This window comes from Geotrypetes seraphini, chromosome 3, assembly GCF_902459505.1.
Source record: "Geotrypetes seraphini chromosome 3, aGeoSer1.1, whole genome shotgun sequence".
NCBI lineage: Eukaryota > Metazoa > Chordata > Amphibia > Gymnophiona > Dermophiidae > Geotrypetes > Geotrypetes seraphini.
This window is the reverse complement of record NC_047086.1, coordinates 146641960-146660693: the sequence shown is the minus strand read 5'-3', so window position 1 is coordinate 146660693 and position 18734 is coordinate 146641960. Positions and strand designations below refer to the sequence as shown.

At 41.8% G+C, this 18734-nt stretch overlaps 1 protein-coding gene across 46 annotated transcripts in view; it reads right to left on the bottom strand.

Moving 5' to 3' along the window:
- The window catches only part of TRDN (triadin), a 597259-nt gene that overhangs the window by 344417 nt on the left and 234108 nt on the right, over positions 1 to 18734 (bottom strand). For 35 of the 46 annotated variants that reach the window (XM_033935829.1, XM_033935830.1, XM_033935836.1 and 32 more), the window contains 4 exons: positions 17958 to 18017; positions 9000 to 9059; positions 6666 to 6725; positions 5203 to 5262 (listed from right to left, as the gene is read on the bottom strand). In XM_033935829.1, coding sequence (XP_033791720.1) covers positions 5203 to 5262; positions 6666 to 6725; positions 9000 to 9059; positions 17958 to 18017 — 240 coding nt within the window. The remainder of the gene's footprint in view (positions 1 to 5202; positions 5263 to 6665; positions 6726 to 8999; positions 9060 to 17957; positions 18018 to 18734) is intronic. The other 11 variants (XM_033935842.1, XM_033935856.1, XM_033935858.1 and 8 more) reach the window with 5 other exon arrangements.

Genomic DNA, 18734 nt, shown 5'->3' with positions numbered 1-18734 from the left:
TTATTTATGAAAATAACCCCCTGTTTTACGAAGCCGCACAGCAACGGCCCCGAAGCACTTTAAATCTCTATGGGCTTTGGGGCCATTACCACAGCGCAGCCGCTAGCGCAGCTTCCTAAAACAGGCCCCAAGAGTTTCCAAAGGATGTATGTTTGAAGCAATGAATGCTCTATATGAAGTCCAAGAATTCTATTAATCAATTTCTGCAATCAGAAGTGCATTTTAAAGAACAAGGATTATGGAAGAAATTCTATAAGGAACCATTTAAGTTGGGCAGTACATACATTCATTGACATCAGGTTTCTAGTAATTTAAGTGCATATGTGCACATATGTAAGTATAAGTGACCATAATCTATATACATATGATTCTGTAAGCATGTATTTTCCAGGTGGGGGTTCACAAAGATGGGTGGGGTGCACAATTATACGTGTAACTTGTAAAATACTGTATGTTGCACACATATTGCTAGAACAGGGTTGTCCAACGGTTTTCGACATCCGCAATGAATTTGCATGAGATCTATTTGCATGCACTATAAGCAAATAGATCTCATGCATATCCATTTGGGAAATCCTGAGAACCTGACCTGGCAAAGGTGGAGGTTGAACGCCCTTGCACTAGAATCTAGGAAGGAGTATTTACACCAACTATAGGGCTGCCATAAGTGCTCACATTTAAATGTATATGCATCGGCATTCTGGTTATGCTAGTATTTTGGAAAGGAAAGTATTGTTCATTTTCAGCTTCGATACTGCTACTAATGAGTAGAGAGTCAATTCAGAGCAGCCTACATGAGTTTCTCTGCTGGTGGTACAGAGTTTGAGCGTTTCTGTGATGGTTTTCCATACAAGAGCATCTGCAGTGGTGTTACAGAGTTTCTGTGATGCAATACTGCTCGAGAAAGGACTTGCCATGGTTTTGGAGCATTTTGCCATCATGGTATGCAAGTGTCTACTGTCTTAAGGGATAAGCTCGATTCAGCCTTTAGGAGGGAAATTCTTTAAGTGGGCATTTCATTTCAAGCACCTCAATGCTGTGCAGTGAGAACCTATTCCATAATGGATCTGGGCACAGATTCTATAGAGCATTAGTGCAGCCCCAGCGCTGGTGTGCCTAACTTTTAGTTACCCACAGTTACATTAGCCATAGACCTGCTGAAACAGTGGGCATTTAAAGAGGCAAAGGGTACAGTTAACTTTGTGTATTTTGTAAGTTACGTGTAAGTGGGAGAAACACACATTTCCCACATCGCCTTGCTTTTTACACACTATAGCGATTAGCTCACCCTTAGAGAATAGCAATTTCAACAATTATGTGCATAAGTGCTAATTTTCTCATATTTATGAGTATAATGAATGTATAGCTGCATGTGTTTGGTTAGAGAATTGCCTTTCATATGCCTGCATAATTGCAATGAGGGCAATTTTATAATGTATAAGGTTAAGCCTGCATTAATAAAGTTTATAGGCAGATTTGGAGCATTATGTTCAGTTTTAGAAGCTGCATTTTGTCACGGACAAGAAGCAGGCCAGAGCAACTCATGAGGCCTGCCACAAAAAGGGGGGCCTTGCGGGTCAAGGCAGATGTAGGAGCAGGGACAAATAGGGGGGTAATGGGGCAGGGCAAGAGGAGCTGCGGGAAAATTTGATTAAGTCTCTCCTGGCGCAGCCATATTTTCAGCAGCGTGCCGGGAGGAAGAGGACATCCACCCTCCCACCCGATGAGCTGAATCTCAGGGTACTCCTGGTGTAACCATAAGAACATAAGAGTTGCTGCTGCTAGGTCAGACCAGTGGTCCATCATGCCCAGCAGTCCGCTCACGCGGCACCCCTTTTGGTCAAAGACCAGCACCCTGAGACTAGCCCTACCAGCGTACGTCCTTGTTCAGTAGGAACTTGTCTAACTTTGTCTTGAATCCCTGGTAGTGGCCAAGCTCATCACAGCAGGCAGGATTGGGGACCTAGGGGGGCTACGAGATGAGCGGAGGGGATCTATGTAGGAGGAAGGGGACTAGGATTGGTGCCACTCTAAAGTGAGGGCTCCTACCCCTCGATGGCTTAATTGGCTAATGAGAAACCACTCTTGGATAGAGGGGCACGCCCGAGAAGTGACCAGCGGTACCCACTCGCTTGAACGGCGTAAGTGGGCAGGAGCAGTCAGCGGGGCCCGAGAAGCTTGGACGGTGACTTGGAGGGAATAGAGCACGGCTTGAACGGCAGTGCCTACTCAGATACAACCAGCTACACGTTTTGAAATGACTAATGCAAATGGCAGCGGCCAGTTTCCCCCCCCCCCCCATTTTCAGGTGATAGTGTGGCCTCCCGGGTTGAGATTAGGACAGCTAGTAGATGGGGTAGAATTCAATGATAGATACAGTAGTCATTGCTAGTGAAAATTGTTATACCTATTAGAGGAATTGAGTTGTATGCTAGTGATAATTACTGTATTGCTTGATGTTATGTAACCATACTACAGCCTACAATAAACTTTCCATAGCGGAAAATTCATCTTGGGCTCAGACTGCGTTTTGTTGGGGGGGAGGGGGAGAGGGCATGGGCATTGTGACTCATCTGAGGCCTCCCCAATTTTGTGAAATGGCTTCAGAGAAAAGCAACCAAAACTATTTCCTATACACGGACTGCTTAAAGAATAAATAACACTAAACTATTCAAAGTTGTAAAAACGCATGCGAACTGTGAAAAATTGCAGGCAGACCTTAGGAAATTGGAAGACTGGACGTTCAAGTGGCGGATGAAATTTAATGTGGACAAATGCAAAGTGATGAACATTGGGAAGAATAACCCAAATCACAGTTACCGGATGCTGGGGGTTAGCTCCCAGGAAAAGGATCTGGGTGTCATGGTAGACAACACGATGAAACCTTCTGCCCACTGTGCGGTGGCAGCCAAAAAAGCAAACAGGATGCTAGGAATTATTAAAAATGGATGGTTAACAAGCCTAAGGATGTCAAAATGCCCCTGTATCGCTCCATGGTGCGACCTCATCTGGAGTATTGTGTTCAATTCTGGTCTCCTTATCTCAAGAAAGATATAGTGACGCTAGAAAAGATTCAAAGAAGAGTGGCCAAGATGATAAAGGGGAAGGAACTTCTCTCGTATGAGGAAAGACTAAAAAGGTTAGGGCTCTTCAGCGTGGAAAAGAGATGGCTGAGGGAAGATATGATTAAAGTCTACATAATCCTGAGTGGAGTAGAATGGGTACAAGTGGATTGATTTTTCTCTCCATCAAAAATTACAAAGACTAGGGGACACTCTGTGAAGTTACAGGGAAATACTTTTTTTTTTTTTTTTAATTCTTTATTGATATACCAATAGGAGGAAATATTTTTTCACTCAGAGAATAATTAAGCTCTGGAACGAATTGCCAGAGGTTGTGTTAAGAGCGGATAGCGTAGCTGGTTTTAAGAACGGTTTGAACCATTTCCTGGAGGAAAAGTCCATACATAGTCTGTTATTGAGAAAGACATGGGAGAAGCCACTGCTTGCCCTGGATCGGTAGCATGGAATAGTTACTCCTTGGGTTTTGGCCAGGTACTAGGAACCTGGATTGGCCACTGTGAGAACGGGCTATTGGGCTTGATGGATCATTGGTCTGACCCAATAAGGCTATTCTTATATTCTTATGTTAATGCCTGCTTACATCCTGTTGCCTTTACAGTGTAAATGTAAATATGAAGCCAGTCTTGCCCAAGGCTGTTTCTTGGTGACTTTTCTATTTTTTGAAATTATGCACTTTTTTTAAAGAAATGTTAATGTTTTTGAGGTTGACACAGAAAGCCATGAGGCAGAGCTGTGCAACAATAACAGCATGCAGGGAAAAATTCTATAAATCAGAATCAGAAAAGGTACAGAGAAGGGTGACAAAAAAAGGGATGGGAGAACTTCCCTATGAGGAAAGGCTAAAGCAGCTAGGTCTCTTTAGCTCGAGTAATATGGTAGAAGTCTATAAAATACTGAGTGGCGTGGAAAGGTTAGATGTGAATTGCTTGTTTTACTCTTTCCCAAAATATTAAGACTAGGGGGTATGTGATGAAGCTACTAAGTAGTGGATCTAAAACAAGCCAGAGTAAAATATTTCTTCACACAATGTGTAATTAAACTCTGGAATTCGTTGCCGGAGAATGTGGTGAAATCAGTTAGCTTAGCAGGGTTTAAAATAATTTTGAATAATTTCTTAAAAGTGAAAGCCGTAAAACATTATTAAAATGGACTTGGGGAAAATCCACTGCTTAATTCTAGGATAAGCAGCATACAATCTGTTTTACTCCTTGGGATCTAGCCAGGTACTTGTGACCAAGATTGGCTACTGTTGGAAAAAGATGCTAGGCTTGATGATTTTCTGTCTGTCCCAGTATGGCAACTATTATGCTCTTAAAAATGGGCTCTAGAAAAAATCCACACTAAGCATGATTCTATAAAAAGTGTGCATCCTTTATAGGATTGTACTTAATGCCAAAACTTTGGATGCCAGACTTACACCTGCTGAAACCTGGTTTAAATGCCGGCGCCCAAATTGGGCACACTGACCCCATATTCTATACTTGTAAGTACGTGTACGATTTTATGGAACACCCCTGACAAGCCCATACCCCTTCCTTGGCCATGCCCCCTTTTCAGATACATGATAGGAGTTATGTGCCCTGCCTTATAGAATAGCACACAGCCAGAAGCATACACAATTTCTAATGCATGCTCATTATCTCAATAATTCGTTGTTAGCACCCAGTTGATGGTTCAGAGCTTGTTATTCATCTTATTTACATGTGTATTTGAGGAGTCTGGGAGAATTTAGGTACATAATTGTTGGTGCTGCATATAGAATTGGGTGAAGTGGGGGGTTTAGCTTCTGCTGTGAGATTAATTAGAAAATATTCTGCAGCAATGCAGCAAGCTAATGACAAATTCAAAGCACAGACAGATGGACACATTTGCCTTAACTGCCTTAACTGATTTTTAAGGTGTTTGAGGCTTGTGCAGATGAGGATGGAACTTGCAGGAATAGGACAGGGACAGGAAAATGAGTTCCCATGTAGGACAAATTTGTCCCTGTGTCATTCTCTATTTTGTGCATGGGGCAATGGAGGATTAAGTGACTTATAAACAGTCACAAGGAGCAGCACTGGGATCCCACAACCTCAGGGGGCTGAAGCAGCAGCTCTACCACTAGGCCATTCCTCACCTTTGGGTGGCGCTTGCTTTTCAGGTGTTTCTTTTCTTTCAGGTTTTTCTTTGGGAGTTACTAGAAAAGATTAAAATAGCAGATTAGTCATTTTTGACAAGAGTTTCCAAAGGATGCATGTTTGAAGCAATTTGTGCTCTATATGAAGTCTGAGAGTTCTACTAATACCGTATTTTCACGCATATAACGCGCGCGTTATACACGATTTTACAAACCAAGAAAGGGCGGGACCGCTGGAAGAGGAAGCAGCGCAGACGCAGGGCTCAGAGAAGGGGTGGGACCGCCGGCAGAGGAAGCAGCAGGACAATGGTAGGCAGCTTCTCCATGATGGGGGGGGAGGAGGCTGTGGGGGTACGAGCGGTCCTTCGGGGTGGGGGTGCGAGCGGTCCTTCGGGGGGGTGAATCGGACATCGGGGGGGGCATCAGGCTTTCAGGGTGGGGACAGGACTTCAAGGGGGAGAGGAGAGTCGAGGCAGACGAAAGGAGAATCGGGGCGGCGAGAGGAGAGTCGGGGCGGGCGAAAGGAGAGTCGGGGCGGCCAGAGGAGAGTCGGGCGGCGACGGGAGAGTCGGGGCGGCATGCGCGGTATACGGGTGTGCGCGCTATATAAAATTTCTTTACATAAATTACAGTTTCCCGCGCGCTATACCCGTGTACGCGTTTTACACGGGTGCGCGGTATATGAGTGAAAATACGGTAATCAATTTCTGCAATCAGAAGTTTAGTGCAGGAAGCATGGCTGCAGTTCACATTTGTTGGAAGAAAATGAAAGTGCTTATGACGTTTAATGTACAGATATTAACCCCATAAAACCTCTTGAACATAAAGGTTTTGTGAGGCAAATATTTATCCACAGAACAACATTCTAGTTCATGTGCAGATCTGTTCTGGTATTTTTCTTTTCTGGTTATCTGTTCAAAGCTTCAGACTGGATAGGCCGTACTGTATTGGCTTTATCTGCTTTCCTTTTCCTTCTATTTCTTTGGTTGCAGATAAAAAAACGTTGTAGTAAATCTCAGCACTGGTATTAAATCCTCTAACCTTTCTGTTCTACATCTGAACTAGTGGTTCATTTCTCACACTGGATGGACATTAAAATCTCTTGTTTTCTTCAGTGTAATGCAGAATACCCGAAGGCCAGATTTACTGTGCACTCCTGTACAGAACACTAGTTAACTATAGTGCTGAACTCCTTTCTAAACTGTGTGCTGAGCAACAAGCATTTATACCTCACAATAATCACAAACATCTGTGCATGGTAGCTGGTTTTTACATTGGCCATTGGGTGAATTCCCACAGCCTTTTTTTTTTTTTGCTTGCTTATTTGTTTTTTTGGTTTTTTTTTATTACAATCTGCTTTGGACCAATTTAATGAGAAGGTAAATTATAAATACATGAGACTGAGACTGAGATTGAAATTGAGATTGAAGACCATATGAGAAGGAAGTTTATTACAAGCAAACCTTTGGGTGGAGCTTTCTTTTCAGGTGTTTCTTTTCTTTCAGGTTTGTCCTTGGGAGTTACTAGAAAAGATTAAAATAGTACATTAGTTATTAATGAAAGCAAGAGTTTCCAAAGCACGCATGTTTGACAGAATGAGTGCCCTATATGAAGTCTGAGAGTTCTACTATTAATTAGTTTCTGCAATTAGAAGTAGATTTTCTAGAACAAGGATTAAGGAACCACTTAAAGTTAGGTGGTACATACATGTACTGATGCCAGCTTTCTAGTAATTTAAGAGCATATGTGCTCATGTGTATATAGATAGATAGATAGATAGATAGATAGATAGATAGATATAGATATATAACTGACCATAGGCAGCGGACCACTTTTTGTTGGGGGGGCCAAAAGGCTTTGCCCTAGACCCCGCCCCAGACTTGCCCAAGCTCCGCCCCACAGACCCCTCCCCCATAATAATAGTACTAATTGTAACTGCCATTTCTTCCATTAATTTTTCATATACACACACAATATTATCTTAATAATAATACACAATGGTAGCCACAAAATTAAACTATACAAAGTGCACGCTTTTTCTCCTCCCCACCACTTCACAACATTTCTACTTCTCTCTTCCACCCCCATGTGCAACGTCTTCCTCTCTCTCTCTCATTCCCTCCTTTGCTGCAAAGGGAGTGGGGAAAGAGAGAGAGAGGGATCCAGGGTGCCTCTCTCTCACCCCCTCTACTGCCACATCCAATATTTATCCCTCTAATCCCCTGGACTGTGAGCAGCATCTTTCACCCCTGCCCACCAGCCCCATGTCCAACATTTCTGCGTCTATCACCCCTTTCCAGCTCCATGCCACATCTCTTCCTCCATTGCCTCTACACCATGTCCAACATTCCTCCCTCTTGCTTCCATTTCCATCTGTTCCACTGTTTCCTCTGCTGAAGCCAACACTCTCCACTGTGGCCCGCCCTCTCTGACAACTTCCTGTTTCCGCTAGGGCTGGCCACAGTGGAGAGCAGACACCGGGACCGTAGCGCTTTTAGATGCTCGGTGGGCGGGAGGAGTGGATGCCGGCGAAGGGGCGCAGCAGAGACTGCCAACCAGCAGGCATACTGGCCTGTAGCAAGGTGCCACTCCCAGCCTCCCAAGAAGTGTTCCCCACAGGATTCCAAACAGGATGGGCAATTTTTGGGGAGGCCATGGCCCCTCTGCTCCCCTCCCTCCCTATTCCGACGCTTATGTAACTGACCATAATCTGGATACAAATGATTCTGTAAGCCTGTATTTTCCAGGTGGAGGTTCACCTAGATGGGTGGAGTGTATCAGAACTGGTGGTTAATTTTTCACATTGGACGCATATTAAAATCCCTTGTTTTCTAATCTAATCTAATCCTTAGGTTTGTATACCGCATCATCTCCACGTTCGTAGAGCTCGATGCGGTTTACAGTAGGAGAAATAGGAAGGAACTACAACAGAGGGTTAGAGGTAGAAGTGTGAAGAAAATTTACAGGACTTGGGACGCCAAGATATAAGAGTTTCCTTGATTCCTAAGTTGGAGGGAGACTTACATTTTTTGAGAAAAGCCAGGTTTTCAGATGTTTGCGGAAAACTTGGAGAGAGCTCAAGTTCCGAAGAGGTGAGGTAAGGTTGTTCCAGAGCTCAGTGATTTTGAAGTGGAGGGAGGTCCCTAGCTTTCCTGTGTGGGAAATGCCTTTTAGCGAGGGGAAGGATAGTTTTAATTTGTGGGAGGATCTGGTGGTATTAGGGTTTGAGGAATTCCAAGAAAGAGGGATAAAGGGAGGGAGGATACCATATAGGATTTTGAAAGTTAAACAGGCGCATTTATAGTGGACCCTGGCGATTATCGGAAGCCAGTGGAGCTTGGCCAGGAGCAGGGAGACATGGTCAAATTTACTTTTAGCGAAGATGAGCTTGGCCGCGGCATTCTGAATCCGTTGGAGTCTGTGGAGGTTTTCTTCAGTGTAATGCAGAAGAATAGCCGAAGGATAGATTTCCATCCATTTTAATATACTGTTCACTAGTTAACTATAGTGCTGTGTCTCTTTCTACATGGTGTGCTCAGTAACAAGCATTTATACCTCACAGTAATCACAAACCTCTGTGCATGGTAGCTAGTTTCTACATTGGCCACTTTATGAATTCCCTCGGCCTTTTTTTTTTCCTCTCATTTTATTTTGCTTGCTTATTTGTTTTTTATTGGAACCTGCTTTGTACCTAATTCAATGAGAAGGTGAGTTATAAATACATTAGACAGACTGAGATCGAGATTGAAATGAGCAGGATGTGTGAAGACTTTATGAGAAGAAAACTTATTACAAACCTTTGAGTGAAGCTTTCTTTTCAGGTGTTTCTTTTCTTTCAGGTTTGTCCTTTGGAGTTACTAGAAAAGATTAAAATAGCAGATTAGTTATTTATGAAAAGAAGAGTTTCCAAAGGATGCATGTTTGAAGCAATGAGTGCTCTATATGAAGTCTGAGAGTTCTACTATTAATCCGTTTCTGCAATCAGAAGTGGATTTCCTAGAAGAAGGATTAAGGAAATAATTATATAAGGAACCACTTAAAGTTAGGTGGCACATACATGTATTGATACCAGCTTTCTAGTAATTTAAGTGCTTATGTGCTCATATATTACAGTCATGTGAAAAAATTAGGACCCCCCCATGAAATATTCAGTTCTTTCTTAAGAAATGTTCATATAGGGCATTTGGTTCAGAATTATCTCTGTAATACGTATGAATAATAAATTACCTCTGTCTTATAAATCCATCATAATGCGTTCCTCAAACCCAAAAAATCAATTAAAACCGCCCTATTCGACAAATTCACTGACTAAAACAGACCACCCTCTCTCTCTATGATATTCCCCTCTGTAAACGCTATTACAATCTCTCAGGAAGCTCCAATTTTCATGTATTCTTTACCCATGGAACTTAAATTAGTATGTAACTTTTCTATTTTAGGCTTCTTGTTATTCGCTGACTGCCTTCTTTCAATGTGCACCTCCTAGAAGTCACTTGACTATGGCAGTGTAGAAAAATAAAGTTATTATTATTATTATTACATCATCATTCAAAAAAACATTTGATTATACGATTGCGTTAACTATTCACTATATTATCTGTAATTGGAAGGATAATTCTAAGCTTAACTTTCATGAATGGTGGAATCACGATTGTGTCATCAGGAAATATGAAAAAATAATGGCGTTCAAACAAAATATTACCAGTTTCACTACGATTTGGGCTTCTTTCTATGAGTTTTGTAAGAATTTAAATGTTAATCTCATATGACTCCATTATATATGACTTGAGAGTATGCAGCTTGAGAGTATTGTATTAGTGTATTGTTTTATTTGTACATTTTTGTTTTTGAAAAATTTCAATAAAATGTTGTTACAAAAAAAAAAAAAGAAGAAATGTTCACATATCAATGTCAAATCTTTTTTTTATTTATCTCTGGAAAAGAAAGTGATGTAATTGCAGGTAAACAACAAAAAATTTTCCTTGGTTTACTCATGAAACAAAATATATGCACAAAAATGTGTATTCTAACTAAGGAATAAATTAGGACACCCTACACCCTAATAGCTAGTGTTACCCCCTTTGGCTGAAATAACTGCAGTGAAACGCTTCTTGTAGCCATCTACCAGACTCTGACATCGGTCTGAGGAAAGTTTGGCACATTCCTCAATGCAGAAGTATTTCAGCTGTGAGATGTTTGAGGGGTTTCTTGCATGTACAGCCCATTTCAAATCACCCCACAGCATCTCAGATCAGAGCTTTGACTCAGCCACTCCAGGACTTTCCATTTCTTAGTTTTCAGTCAGTCCATGGTGGATTTACTTATATGTTTTGGGTCATTGTCTTGTTGCAGGGTCCACTTCTGCTTCATCTTTAATTTTCTTACAGATGGTCTCATATGTTCCTCAAGCACCCTCTGATACATGGTACAATTCATGGTGGACTCTATGATGGTGAGCTGGCCAGGTCCTGCTGCAGCAAAGCACTGGCAAACCATGTCACTTCCACCTCCATGCTTCACAGTTGATATGAGGTTCTTTTCCTGGAATGCTGTATTCGGTATACGCCAAACATGTCCTCTTTTCAGGTGTCCAAATAATTCAATTTTAGACTCATCTGTCCATAGAACACTATTCCAGAAGTCCTGGTGTTTGTCTACATTCTCTCTGGCAAACTTCAGCCTTGATGTTTCTCTTAGAGAGCATAGGATTCCTCCTTGCACACCTCCCATACAAGTTAAATTTGTACAGTCTCTTTCTGATTGTAGAGGCATGCACTTTCACATCAACAGTAGCAAGAGCCTACTGTAGGTCCTGTGATGACATTTGAGGGTTATTGGAGACTTCTTTTAGCATCTTGGAGTCTGCTCTGGGGGGTCAACTTGCTTGGATGGCCAGACCTGGGCATGTTGGCAGTTGTTTGGAAAGTCTCCACTTGTACACTATTTGCTGGACCGTGGAATGGTGAATGTCAAATTATTTTGAGATCTTTTTAAATCCCTTATTAGACTTATAAGCTGCTATAATCTTCTTTCTGAAGGTCTCAGACAGCTCTTTTGATCTCACCTTGGTGGTCACTCTCACCGCAGCAGTCATGAGTACACCAAACTAAATGTCTGAGATATATATGTAGGGCAAATCTTCCTCAAAATGCTGAGTAAAGATGTTCTAATCATGTGCACCTGATGTGATACACCTGTGTGTGATTTGAGCCACTTTAAGTGGGAGGATATGTGGAGGTGTCCTAATTTATTCCTCAGTTAGAATACAAATTTTTGTGGATATCTTTTGATTCATGAGTAAATCAAGGAGATATTTTGTTGTTTACCTGCAATTACATCACTTTCTTTTCCAGAGATAAATTTAAAAAAAAAAAAAAAGATTTGAAATCGATATGTAAACATTTCTTATGAAAGAACTGAATATTTCATGGGGTGTCCTAATTTTATCACATGACTTTCGATAGTGTCCCGCATCGCAGGCTGTTGAGCAAGATTAAATCAATGGGGCTGGGAGAAACACTAACTACATGGGTCAATGACTGGCTGAGTGGCAGACTTCAGAGGGTGGTAGTTAACGGTACCCTCTCTAAAACATGGGAGGTGACCAGTGGAGTACCGCAGGGCTCAGTCTTGGGCCCGCTCCTTTTCAACATATTCATAGGGGACCTAACTCAGGGGCTTCAAGGTAAGATGACGTTATTCACTGACGACGCCAAACTATGCAATATAGTGAGAGACGGCAATTCACCCGATAGTATGACACAGGTCCTACATTTGTTGTAGCTTTGGTCCTCGACCTGGCAGCTGAGCTTCAATGCTAAGAAATGCAAGATCATGCACCTCAGCAGCAGAAATCCGTGCAGAACTTACACCTTGAATGGTGAGACCTTAGCTAGAACTTCAACAGAACGAGACTTGGGAGTGATCATCAGCGCAGACATGAAAACTGCTGATCATGTGGAGAAGGCTTCATCTAAGGCAAGACAGTTGTTAGGTTGCATCTGCAGGAGTTTTGTCAGCCGGAAGCCTGAAGTCATAATGCTATTATACAGAACCATGGTGAGAACTCATTTGGAATACTGTGTGCAATTCTGGAGGCCACACTACCGAAAAGATGTGCTGAGAGTAGAGTCGGTGCAACGGATGGCCACCAGGATGGTCTCAGGGCTCAAGGATCTATCGTACGAGGAAAGGCTGAAAAATTTGCAGCTGTACTCACTCAAGGAACGTAGGGAGAGAGGAGACATGATCAAGACGTTTAAGTATATTACCGGCCGTATCGAGATGGAAGAAGAGATTCTCTTTCTCAAAGGACCCTCAGCCACAAACTCAGGGGCGGGAAATTTCATGGCGACACCAGGAAATATTTCTTCACCGAGAGAGTGGTTGATCCTTGGAACGAGCTCCCGGTGCAGGTGATAGAGGCAAACAGCGTGCAAGAATTTAAGAGCAAATGGGATGCCCATGTGGGATCCCTTAGAGGGTTAAGCCAAGGGAACCTGTCACCAGGAGTGGGATCCCTAGGATAGTAGACTTGGGGGTGGGTCAGTAGAGTGGGCAGACCTGATGGGCTATGGCCTTATCTGTCGTCATCTTCTATGTTTCTATGTTTATGTATAGGTGACCATAATCCAGATACCCATGATTCTGTAAGCATGTATTTTCCAGGTGCGAGTTCACATAGATGTATAGGGTGCACAGGTATGTATAACTTGTAAAATACTGTAAATTGCATACATATCTCTAGAATAGGTTGTCCAACATCGGTCTTTGAGGGCCGCAATCCAGTCGGATTTTCAGGATTTCCCCAATGAATTTGCATCAGATCTATTTGCATGCACTTCTTCCATTATATGCAAATAGATCTCATGCATATCCTTTTGGGAAATCTGAAAAACCTGACCTGACCAAGGTTGGATGCCCCTGCTCTAGAATTTAGGCAGGAGTATTTACACCAACTATAGGGCTGCCATAAGTGCTCACATTTAAATATATATGCATGTGCATTCTGATTATCCTAGTATTTTAGAAAGCAAAGTAGGTGTCTATGTCTGGCACACAGATTCCATTATAGAGTATTAGTGAAGCCCAGCACTGGTGTGCTTAACTTTTAGTTACCTATAATTACATTAGCCATAGACTTGCTGAAACTGTGGGCATTTAAAGAGGCAAAGGGTACAGTTAACTTTGTGTATCTGTAAGTTACGTGTAAGTGGAAGAAACACACATGTCCCACATCCTCTACCCACATGTACGAGTATATCCTCTTGCTTTTTACACACTATAGCGATTAGCTAACCCTTAGAGAATAGCAATTTCAACATTTCTGTGCATAAGTGCTAATTTTCCCACATTTATGTGCATAATGAGTGTATAGCTGCAGGTGCTTAGTTACATAATTGCCTTTCATATGCCTATATAATTGCAATGAGGGTAATTTACAATATATAAGGTTAATCCTGCATTAATCAGATTTTTAGTCTGATTTGGAACATTATGTTCAGTTTTAGAAGTTGTATTTTATGAAGGACATAAAAAGGCTTCAGAGGAAAGCAAGCAAAACTATTAAGCCTTTGCAGTGTATTTTTTTGAAATTTTGCAGTTCTTATTTTTTTAATGTTGATGCTTGTGAGGTTGATGCAGAAAGACATGATGTACAGCTCTGCAACAATAACTGAGTATACAGGGGAAAATTCTATATATCAAAATTAGAAAAGGTACAGAGAAGAGCGATAAAAATGATAAAATTGATGGGATGACTTCCTTACGAGGAAAGGCTAAAGCAGCTAGGCCTCTTCAGCTCAGGGGTGATATGATGCAGATCTATAAAATACTGAGGGGAGTGTAAAGGGTAGATGTGAATCACTTGTTCACTCTTTCCAAAAATACTAGGACTTCACTCAATGTGTAATTAAACTTTGGAATTTGTTGCCGGAGAATGTGGTGAAATTAGTTAGCTTAGCAACGTTTAAAAAAGGTTTGGATAATTCCCTTTAAAAAAGTTCATAAGACATTATTAAAATGGACTTGGGAAAATCCACTGCTTAATTCTAGGATAAGCAGCATACAATCTATTTTACTTCTTGTGATCTAGCCAGGTACTTGTGACCAGGATTGGCTACTGTTGGAAACCGGATACTGGGCTTGATGACTTTCAGTCTGTCCCAGAATGGCAACTCTTATGCTCTTAAGAATGGGCTCCAGAAAAAAATCCACGCTAAGCATCATTCTATAAAAAGTGTGCACCCTTTATAGGATTTAAACTTAATTCCGATTCCCTTGCCATAACTTTGGATGCCAGACTTATACCTGCTGAAACCTAGTTTAAATGCTGGCGCCCAAATTGGGCACACTGACCCCATATTCTATACTTGTAAGTACGTGTACGATTTTATGGAACACCCCTGACACGCCCATACCCCTTCCTTTGCCATGCCCCTTTTTCAGATACATGATAGGAGTTATGCACCCTGCCATATAGAATAGCACACAGCCAGAAGCGTACACAATTTCTAATGGGTGCCTGTTAATCTCAATAATTGGTTGTTAGCAACCAGTTATTGATGGTTCAGTGCTTGTTATTTAAATTATTGATGTGAGATTAATGAGAATATATTCTGCAGCAATGCAGTAAGCTAATGAGAAATTCAAAGCACAGACTTCAGGACACATTCGCACAAATTTTTTTGCAAGAAGCGTGGCTGCAGTTTGCATTTGTTTGGAGAAAATGCCAGCACACCTTTGCTTATGACGTTTAATGTACAGATATTAACCCCTTAAACACCTCTTGAACATAAAAGTTTTGTGAGGCAATTATTTATTCACAGAACAATATTCTAGTTCATGTGCAGTTCTGTTCTGGTATTTTTCTTTTCTGGATCTCTGTTTTAAAGCTGAGACTGGATAAGCAATATTGGCTTTATTTGCCTTCTATTTTCATCTATTTCTTTGGTTATACATAAAAAAATAATGGAAGTAAATCTCAACAGTGAACATAAGAACATAAGAAATGCCTTCACTGGATCAGACCTTAGGTCCATCTAGACCAGCGACCCGCGCACGCGGAGGCTAAGCTAGGTGTTCCCTGATGAATACCTTGTTTACCCATATCCCTCAATGTGATTCGCAAGAAGGTGTGCATCCAACTTGCCCTTGAATCCCCGAATGGTGGTCTCCGCCGCAACCTCCTCCGGGAGAGCATTCCAAGCGTCCACCACTCGCTGTGTGAAACAGAACTTCCTGACATTTGTCCTGGGCCTGTTGACCCTCAGTTTCAGTCCATGACCTCTTGTCCGTGTCACATTTGACAATGTGAATAACGATGTTTCTTGCTCTATTTTGTCGAAACCTTTTAGTATTTTAAAAGTCTCTATCATATCCCCTCACAGTCTTCTCTTTTCGAGGGTGAACAATCCCAGTTTTCCGAGCCATTCCTTGTAGCTCAGATTCTCCATACCTTTTACTAGCTTTGTGGCTCTCCTTTGCACCCTCTCCAGCAGGGTTATATCCTTCTTTAGATAGGGAGACCAGTGTTGGATACAGTATTCCAAGTGTGGTCTGACCATTGCTCTGTAAAGCAGCATTATGACGTCCGCTGATCTACTCGTGATTCCCTTCTTTATCATGCCCAACATCCTGTTTGCTTTCTTTGCCACTGCTGCGCATTGAGCCGACAGCTTCAGGGTCCTGTCTATCAGTACCCCCAGGTCTCTTTCTTGTTCGCTCTTGCCCAAAGTTACACCTAACATTTTATATTCATGTTCCTTGTTTTTCCTGCCCAGGTGCATGACTTTGCATTTTCCTATATTGAACTTCATCTGCCACTTTTCCGCCCATTTCTCCAGCTGGTTCAAATCTTTCTGTAGTTCTTCGCTGTCCTTTTGTGACCCAACTGCCCGACCTAGTTTTGTGTCATCTGCAAACTTGATAATATTGCTTGTTGTTTCTTCTTCCAGGTCATTTAAGAAGATATTGAATAAGATGGGCCCAAGAACCAAGCCCTGGGGCACACCGCTTGTCACCTTCTCCCGGTCTGAGAATTTCCCATTTATGCCCACCCTCTGCAATCTGTTCTCCAGCCATTTGCCTATCCATCTTAGTATGTCCCCATCTATTCCATGGCTTTGTAGTTTCCTCAGAAGCCTTGCGTGCGGAACCTTGTCGAACGCTTTCTGGAAGTCCAAGTATATTATATCCACCGGGTCTCCGCTATCGATGTGTCTGTTCACCTTTTCAAAAAAGTGAAGTAAGTTCGTCAAACAAGACTTCCCTTTCCTGAAGCCGTTGACTGGCTTTCATCAGGTCATGATTTCCAGGTGTTGCACTATGCTATTCTTGATTAGTGCTTCAACCATCTTCCCCGGAACCGACGTAAGACTCACAGGTCTGTAGTTGCCCGGTTCTCCCCTTGATCCTTTTTAGAAGATTGGGATGACGTTTGCTATCTTCCAGTCGTCTGGTATTTGCCCAGTTTTAATTGGCATGTTAGCTAGGGTTTGTACTAGTTCTCCAATTTCAAACTTAAGCTCTTTTAGCACTCTTGGGTGAATTCCATCCGGTCCAGGGGATTTGTCACTTTTTAGTTTGTCAATCTGATAGTATATTTTGTCCAAATCCACATTAACTGTAATGAGGCTTTCCTCAATTTCTCCTTTGAATACCCTTCCTGTTTCGGGCATTGTTGCAGTGACCTCATTCGTAAAGACAGAGGCGAAGAATGAATTTAGCCTATCTGCAATCTGTTTATCTTCCTTGATGCACCCTTTTCTTCCTTGGTCGTCGAGAGGGCCTACTGCCTCTCTCGCTGGTTTTTTCCCTTTTATATATATAAAAAGGGCTTGAAGTTTTTGGCATCTTGTGCTATCTTTTCCTCGTAGACCTTTTTAGCGTCTTTTACCGCCTTGTGACACTTTTTCCGGTCGACTTTGTGACAGTTCCAGGCCTCCGTTGTTTTTTCACGTTTCCATTTTTTGAACGAGATCTTCTTATCCTTCACTGCATCCTTCACCTCCTTAGATAGCCAAGCTGGTTCTCCCTTGTTTTTATTTCTCCTTCCTTTGGATATCTGCGGAATGTAGAGATTCTGTGCTTCGGTAATCAACCGTTTGAATTTCGGCTGTCCTTTTCTTGAGCCATTTTTTAATCATGGCTCTCATGCTGTCATAGTTCCCTTTTCTGAAGTTAAAGGTTATGGTTTGGGTCTTGGTTGGTTTCCCCTTCACGATGCTAATTTTAAAATTGATCGTGTTGTGATCGCTTGTCCCCAGCGGGGCCGTGACTTCTACATCTGTTGTCCTTACAGTTATGCCATTTAGGACCATGTCTAAGGTTACGGTCCCTATATGGCATAATACTCAGAACTGGTGGTTAATTTCTCACATTGTCGCAAATTAAAATCCCTTGTTTTCTTTGGTGTAATACAGAAGTATACCTGAAAGATAGATTTCTTTCCATTTTAATGTACTATTGTGCACTTGTTAGCTACAGTACTGAGCCCCTTTCTAAACTGTGTGCTCAGTAAGACGCATTTATACCTCACAGTAATCAGAATTAAATCTCTGTGCATGGTAGCTGGTTTCTACATTGGCTACTATGTGAACCCCCTCAGCCCTTGGGTTTGGGTTTTGGGGTTTGTTTTTTTTGCTTATTTGTTTTTTCTTGGCATCTGCTTTGGACCGATTCAATGAGAAGGTGAGATCGAGATTGAAATGAGCAGGATGTGTGAAGATTATATGAGAAGAAAACTTATTACAAACCTTTGGGTGGAGCTTTCTTTTCAGGTGTTTCTTTTCTTTCAGGTTTGTCCTTGGGAGTTACTAGAAAAGATTAAAACAGCAGATTAGTTATTTATGAAAAGAAGAGTTTCCAAAGGATGCATGTTTGAAGCAATTTGTGCTCTATATGAAATCTGAGAGTTCTACTATTTATCAGTTTCTGTAATCAGAAGTGAATTTTCTAGAATACAGATTAAGGAAGTAATTCTATAAGGAACCATTTAAAGTTAGGTGGTACATATATGCATTGATATATGCATTCATATATGTGTATAAGTAACTATAATCCAGATATACATGATTCTGTAAGTATGTATTTTCCAGGTGGGGGTTCACATAGATGGGTGTGGTGCACAGTTATGCTCGTAATTTGTAAAATATTATAAGTTGCAGACATATCTCTAGAACAGGGTTGTCCAATGTCGGTTCTCAAAGGCTGCAATCCAGTCGGGTTTTCAGGTTTTCCACAATGAACTTGCATGAGATCTATTTGCATGCACTATATACAAATGGATCTCAAGCATATCCATTTGGGAAATCCTGAAAACCTGACATGGCGAGGGCCGAAGTTGGACGCCCCTGCTCTAGAATCTAGGCAGGAGTATTTACACCAACCATAGGGCTGCCATAAATGCTGTTTTAAAGCTGCAGACAAGTTTAGTAGCCGTGGCAGGAAACCTGTTTCCCCACAAAGTTGGCCAGCAGGAAGGATGCCAATTCCCTCTTGCCAGAACCACCAAAGCCCTCCCCCCCCCCCTT